Source organism: Carassius auratus, chromosome 4, assembly GCF_003368295.1.
Source record: "Carassius auratus strain Wakin chromosome 4, ASM336829v1, whole genome shotgun sequence".
Classification (NCBI taxonomy): domain Eukaryota; kingdom Metazoa; phylum Chordata; class Actinopteri; order Cypriniformes; family Cyprinidae; genus Carassius; species Carassius auratus.
Window position 1 is genome coordinate 14565865 of NC_039246.1, and position 7647 is coordinate 14573511.

Sequence of the window (7647 nt, forward strand, 5' to 3'; positions counted from 1 at the left end):
GTAGTGATTTGCTGACTCGTAAACAATTGTTCGGACTGGTCTGTAAACACGTTGAACGTAAATTAAAAAGATTCGACTCAGAAAAAAGATTCATTCACGAATCGGACATCGCTACTTTGCGAATGAATTGAATGTTGCCAATCGGGATATTTTCACCACTCCCTGTTCCCTAAAAAAACCTGTAACATTACTCATGTCACCTGCCTAACAGGTCCGATGAATTACATTGTTTTCTTTTACGTGAATTCATATGTAGCCTACATTATAAACAGTGTCCACAGCACTGTTTACAATAGCCTATATAGGTCAGTAGAGGAAGGAGAAAAGCAAAACTGTCCTAAAACCTGTTTGTCCACTTTTACTAAATAGCCCTCAGTTCCTTTAAATACAGCAAAGAAACCCGATCTCCTCAGAAAAAAAAGACATGGCCCTTTAAATGCTAAGCCGAGCCCCTTCTATAGAGAAGTGTGTGACGTTGTTTTACCTGTCTGCAGGTGTATTCGGGTGTTACTGCGGGAGAGGCTGGTGATGCATCTTTTCTAAGGGAGTTTTAACATTCTTACAGAGACAGACGTTGGATTATAGTACATTCGTAATAGATACATATTGGATTTATAGTTTTGAAATCTGCTGGTCCTATTTTATCAGCGCTTCGTGAGACTGATTTGCATAAATCGCTGAAAGGTTTTGACACAACATACGGGAATTCTCGAACAGGTGACTGTAGGGGAAGTACAGTAACTAAAAGTGTCCATCTGGATGAGATGTGATGGGAAAACCGTCGACATGACAGAAAATCGTGTTTGATGACCTCAATTCATCATCCGATGTTATGGTAAGCATTTATTTTATTATTCTCACATACTGAGACATTTCTAAATAAATGTATTAAATGTTTTTTTTATGTACTTTTGTTCCTCAAAAATATGATTGTGACATAATACAGGACTTAAAAAATACAGTCAGTAAAGGTATCAAGAAGTCATGAAATGCTATTGAATGATTATCTTATCCATATACCATGGTATTTGCTTAGTAATGTTATCAAATAATATAATGATATTACCAAGGTATTTGTCCAAGAAATTAAGGTGTAACCATTGTTCTTGTCCAAACATTGTATCGTCATGGTATGTGTGCAATATAACCATGATGTATGTCCAAAAAAATAAACCAGTGCCATGTTCAAAAACATGGTTTAACAATGTTTAAGACTAAAAAAAGATTACCTTGGCACTATGTTTAACAACTATGTTAAAACCATAATTTATTTGATTTGATTTTATAATCACAAGAAAAATTCATGTACAAAAACAGTATTACCTGTCCAGAAACATGTTGTAACCATGGTGTATGTCCAAAAATAGACGAATACCATGGTACTGTGTCAGAAAAAAATGGTATAACCATTTTAAATGTCCAAAACATAGTATTATCTTTAATGGTGTCCAGAAATATGGTGGTATGTCCAAAAATAACCAGAAAAACTTGGTATTTTCTTGACACCATGTCCAACACATAAATTATAACAATCATACTTTCATGTAAATATTGATTTATTTCTTTCAGGTCTACCTTTTTATTAACACAAAAGTTTTACCCTTTTCAGTGCCTACTATTCAGGAAATAAGTAGACTTTTCAAACAGGATGGCATTAAAGCGTTCGTCTTCCATGAAGACGCAGCTGGTCGATGCCATCCAGCTTCAGGAAGTGGAGCTGGAGGAGGAGATCAACACCAATAGCAGTAATAACTCTCCTGCTGAAGCTGCGGAGGCCAAAGGTGAAGAACAAACCAACAATACATCTAAAACAAAGCACTTGTGTTTATACTGCTCTGCTTGTGAGCAGCCAAGTAACAGTCAGTCATCTCAATTGATTTTTGACATATGTAGCCCAAGCAGAACCAAAATGCTACACCGTGGAGGATGCTGTGGAGAGCATCGGCTTCGGACGCTTCCATATATTGCTTTTTGTCATCATGGGCAGTGCCAATGTAAGAAAACTGCGTCTTTGTAATTCATTAACCAGCATACTGTGTTTTTACTGTTTACACATTTCATTGCTGATGTGCTGTGTGTGTAGATAGTGGAGGCGATGGAGATCATGTTGTTGGCTGTGGTTTCTCCTGAGATCCGCTGCGAATGGCGTCTAGAGGATTGGCAGGTGGCCCTCGTCTCCACGGTGAGGGGCTCGTCCAATCAGATCCCTTTATTTTGTTTTTGCTCTAAAGTTTGAAAGGAATGGAATGTTGTAGTGCGAGATACGCACATGTGACCGTCTGACTAGTTTGGTATCTTTTTGAAGGGGAATTTCATGTTAAAAACTCATTTCTGTCCAAGATTTATATGCAAACTGAGATAAATTGTTGTGTAAAATACTTGCACACCTTTTTCCTATACACTTTTTTTCTATAAGATGTAGAAATAATCATTATGTTAATCATTATATATATTTATTTTGTTTGTGTATGTGTATGGTTTTAGATGGTGTTCCTCGGTTTCATGGTCTTTGGGGTCCTCTGTGGCTATGTTGCTGACAAATATGGACGTTGGAAGGTCGGGCGATGTTTCATTTGACACATAAGTGCTAGAGTGTGGATTTTGGGTAAATTGTTGAAAAAGATTTGTTTTTGTGCACAGGTGGTGTTTGGAGGCTTTATATGGGCAGCATATTTTTCTCTGCTCACTTCATTCTCTCCATCGTATGGCTGGTTCATCTTCCTACGCTGTATGGTGGGCTGCGGTGTCGCGGCTACATCTCAGGGGTGAGATTGTGCGGATATTTCCTCATCATTTCCACATGTACAGAACTGGATATCTTTTTCCATTTTCAGGCCTGGACAGTTATAGAAACTAATGAAATCTTTGAAGTCATATACATTTATACATGTATATACAGACTTAGAAATGTTGATGTGTGAGCGAATTGTCCTTTTATTTTAAATTAACTGGTTCACAAACTGTTTCACAAATAGATTTGAATAATTCATTAATGATATTTTTTAAATCTTGAGCCAGTAATAACTGGGAATTTCACTGATCACAAACTGTGGCGGCCTTGATTTTCTAGTATGCATAATAACAGTGATTCAGATGCATTGAACTATTCTTCAAATTATTTGATATTTTCTTTCTAAAGGTTTGTCTTGAAGACTGAATTCATCCCGGCCAAATACAGAGCGTATCTGCTGCCTCTTGCCTCAGTGAGTGCAAAATGTAAAGTTATGTTTGACCTTCAACTGGGAAACCTTCAATACTGAACTTACCTGTGATTGGTTGACAGATCTTCTGGATGCTGGGATCTATGCTTATTATTATTCTCGGCATGACGGTGGTGCCCACAATGGGTTGGCGCTGGATGATCCGTTTTTCTATCATCCCCAGCATCATTCTCATTGGACTCTTCATGGTGAGTTTTGTTTAAATGGAGCTGAAACATGCTGGGGAAAATGGAAGTAGGTGTTTGTCTTTGACTCACTTGCGCACTCTTTTCCTTTTTTTAGTTTATTCCTGAGTCTGCACGGTTCCAGGTCTCAGCAGGGAACATAAAAGGAGCTATGTCTACACTTACCTGGATCGCAAAGATGAATGGCGCCACCTTACCTGAAGGAGAACTACGGGAACCTGAAGTGGTGAGTATGAGAAGTTCCTTTTTCTTTATCTGTGTCTTTTATGACTCTAACAGTATCAGTTAATCAATAAGCAAAAGTAAATAAAATATAAACCATTTTATATTGCTTAATTGCATTTTCAGCAATATATAGATTATATTATAAGGATGCCCTGATAGTAAAAATGTAGGACAAAAACTATAAACCAATAGTTAATTGTTTTCAAATTATGATAGCAGCTTGTAAATGACCAATATAAAATTTATAATTTTAATTTAGGCATCACAGCATAGCAAAGTGTAGTATGGAAATTTTGCTCGAGATCACATTATAACATTTTCAAGATGAGAAACGTCATTAGGACATTTAAATAAAAAAATAATAAAAAAAATAGTGAAAATGACCATGCAAAATTAAATATACAATATTTACGGATAAATAAAAAATATCAGCCAATAACGAATATGGTGCAGATTTAGTGTACATTATTTAAAAAATATAGACAGACTCATATCCTACACACATGGATGTACTTATTTATGTAATGTGTAATAATGAAGCCAGATTTCAAAATATATAAATAGTTTGAGACAGTAGGTTTGTATTTCTTCAATGGTTATGAAGTGTAGTGAAAAAAGGCACTCATCTCTCTCATCTAATGATCATCTTTGCATTTATATGAGTGAGTGTAAATGCACTTGAGTGCAACTAACAGGACTGTTTGTATTCAGACAGAAAGAGGAAATGCTGCCACTCTGATCAGCCCTGCTTTTAGAAGAACATCACTTTTGCTGTGGTACTCTTGGTAATGTCTGACACACTTCCCTTTGGTTTGTTTCTTTGGTGTTGTGTGTGTAAAATCAGCAAATACACTTGCTTGGTTACTGTGCTAGATGTTTGACACATTGCATTGCTCTTCCACAGGTTTGTGGCCTCCTTCTCCTATTATGGCTCGGTTCTGAGCAGTTCTGAGTTATTGGAGAAGAATCTTCTGTGCATGACAGACGCTGATCCAGAGCACCAGATCAAACACAACCAGGAGGAGGCGCTGTGTTACTGCATCCCATTCAACATGGCTGATTACCAGACTCTCCTCATCAGCTGTCTAGGCGAGGTGGCACGTGAGTGACCTTTGACCTTTCACTCAATCTGGTTTCACACACTCAGCTTAGTCGAATGTTAATGTATGTTTTTCCACGTGTTTCCTCTGCAGTCATACCCCTCAATATTTTCTTGTTAAATATATTTGGGCGGAAGCCCAGTATGGCCATACTCCAGGTGATGTCGGCCGTTTTCTTCATGCTTGTTAATATTTGCACAACAAGGTCAGTATATTTTTCCTTTGTTCTGTAAAATGATTTAAAATGCTTATCATCAGGGTTATTATTGTTAACCAAAACTAGAAGCATAAAAAGCATTTTTGTTGTTTAATTTATTTACATATACTATATATATATATATATATATATATATATATATATATATATATATATATATATATATATATATATATATATATATATATATATATATATACACACACATACATATATATATATATATATATACACACATATACACACAGACATTTGTTTAATAATATTTAATATTTAGACTTTTTTTCCCAATGAGTTGCCAAGGCATAATTTTTTTCTAAAATAACCAAAACTGAAATAAATTTAATAAAAGCTTTACAGATATATAAAGAACGAAAACTAACAGAAATTTAACAAAAACACAACAAAAGTACTAAAATGTCAAATAAAATGAAAACAGGAAATATAAATATACAATATATAAATTTAAATTTTTAAAATAAATATTAGTTCGGAATATTTAAAATATATATAAAATATAATGCTGTAATATAATAACAATATTAAAATGACATTGCGATTCACTAGTCCCACTTTACATCACATTATTTATTTTATTGCTTTTTTTTTTATTCTGTGTGCACCTAATGTTGAAATATATTTTGTACCTGCTTGCAATAACATACTGCTTTTATTATTGCAGTAGTAATTAATTATAGTGCCATATGTGTTTAGATACTATTAGTGTTCATTGTGTTCAATACAAAAAGTGAGTTGTGTATGTCTAGATTGTCTTTAAAAAATAAAATTGCTTTACATATTGTATATATACTATAAACAGTGTACATAAACTATACTGAAGATTTAATAAAAGTAGTACGGTAGTATGCTTGTATGCACATAGTCAGTTACTCACAATAACGGTGTTCAAACATGTAGTGGCCCTCCTGTGACCACATGTTAGAAGTACAGCTGAAGTAGAAAACTGAAAAATGTTTCTCTCCCTTTGCAGGTTTGGTTTCACTGTACTGCTCTTCCTTCTCCGCTCTGTGGTTTCCATGAATTTTAATGTGGTCTACATTTACACAGCAGAGGTGAGACCCGACATATAGTATGAACACTCCACTTACTCTTGAAGAGTTCACTACAAAATGTGGTGTTTGTGTACAGGTTTATCCCACGGCTGTGCGCTCAATTGGAATGGGCTTTTGCACATCCTTCAGTCGAGTTGGAGGAATGATCGCACCTTTTATTGCACAGGTGCGCTATGTGTTTTACTTTGCATATGTGTATGTGTGTGTGTGTGTGTGTGTGTGTACATAAAGATTTGTTCAAATGTGTGCTCAACACATTTGATTTACCCAAAGATAACACTGTGTTTGCATGTGTCATAGGTGTTAATGTCTAGGTCTGTAATTCTGGCCCTGTCACCGTTCGCCACAGCGTGTGTAATTTGTGCGTTAGGAGTGGCATTTTTGCCCATTGAGACCAGAGGACGTGCATTACTGGTAAGAATCGTCATATTTTCTCCTACATTTCTCAAAACAGATTTTAAATGAGGTCAAACTGAGAGTTTAGCATCTTGACATTTTGCTTTGTTCCTCTATTTCAGCAAGATGCCTGAAATACACCTGATGGAAATGAAGGACAATTGCACTTTTGTAACATAACATGATCACTAATTAAAGCTGGGACAATTTTCTATGAATTGTAATATTGCCTGTGTTGTGTTTTTCATGAACAATTTAGCAAAATCTGTTAAAACACTATTTTCTGTGTTGACATATTTTAACAGGAAGTTGGTTTGGGATTGGGATCCATCAAAACCACAATTTAAAAATTAAATTAAAGTTAAAAAAATAAAAAATGTATTAATTTAGCAGATGCTTTTATCCAAAGCGACTTACAGTGCATTCAGGTTAAATTTACTACTAGAAAGTTGGTGTCAGGTATAATTAAGAAGAGAGGGAATCGTGTTTCTGTGCATTTTATTGGATAAAATTCCATATAATATGCTCTTATGAACAAGATTAGTCATTAATATTTTAAATCAAATTTTCCATAAGCATGGTGTCTGCTTAAAATTAGTTAAGTTATTATTTTGGAGTACACTATAGCAGAGAGTGGACATACGTTGTCATGTCAAAAATATCATTAACATTTAGTAAATATAAAAAGTAAAGTAATAATTTTTAATAATTTTTAGATTAAACCAAAAATATATAAATTTGATATACTAATAGAAGCATATCAGCATAACAAAACCTAAACTGTCCATGTAAAAACCTAAACTGCTGCAATAATTAAGCCACTGAAATACAATGTTTGGCATTATTCCTGCTTCGGTTATTCATTACCATTGTTTACGCAAAGAGCATATTCACATTACACATCACGCACGTAGCCTACGTTAAAGTGATTTCGCGCCATAGTTCCAACATCAAGTTTATGCAGAGTATTTTTCTGGTTTCTTTTGGGTGAGTTAACTGCTAGAAGAGTAATTCAACACAGGCGGGGGATTTTGTGTATTTTAATATCGTTTAATATCGTAAAACGCTGTTTTTTCCTTGACGTTTCGTCAACAGTGCTTTAGCCTATGCATTAAAATGTAATTCTCGTCACGTTCAGTTTCGTCAACAACTATTTTCGTGCGTAATTTTGTTTACGGCATAACCACCGTGTTATTTAAATTGCAGGGCCCTCTTGGAAACCAGTGTGAC

The 7647-nt window shown here is 34.9% G+C and overlaps 1 protein-coding gene across 1 annotated transcript; it reads left to right on the top strand.

Annotated features, from left to right (window-relative positions):
* The first annotated feature begins 438 nt into the window (after nucleotides 1-438).
* Nucleotides 439-6637, top strand: LOC113056276 (putative transporter SVOPL). Its single transcript, XM_026222918.1, has 16 exons — nucleotides 439-835; nucleotides 1610-1781; nucleotides 1894-1994; nucleotides 2084-2182; nucleotides 2485-2556; nucleotides 2641-2765; nucleotides 3140-3203; nucleotides 3284-3409; nucleotides 3504-3632; nucleotides 4343-4416; nucleotides 4536-4732; nucleotides 4825-4936; nucleotides 5940-6021; nucleotides 6098-6187; nucleotides 6322-6435; nucleotides 6540-6637. The coding sequence occupies exons 2-16, from the start codon at nucleotides 1649-1651 to the stop codon at nucleotides 6549-6551; spliced, it is 1530 nt and encodes a 509-aa protein (XP_026078703.1). The 5' UTR covers nucleotides 439-835; nucleotides 1610-1648; the 3' UTR covers nucleotides 6552-6637.
* The last annotated feature ends 1010 nt before the right edge of the window (nucleotides 6638-7647 follow it).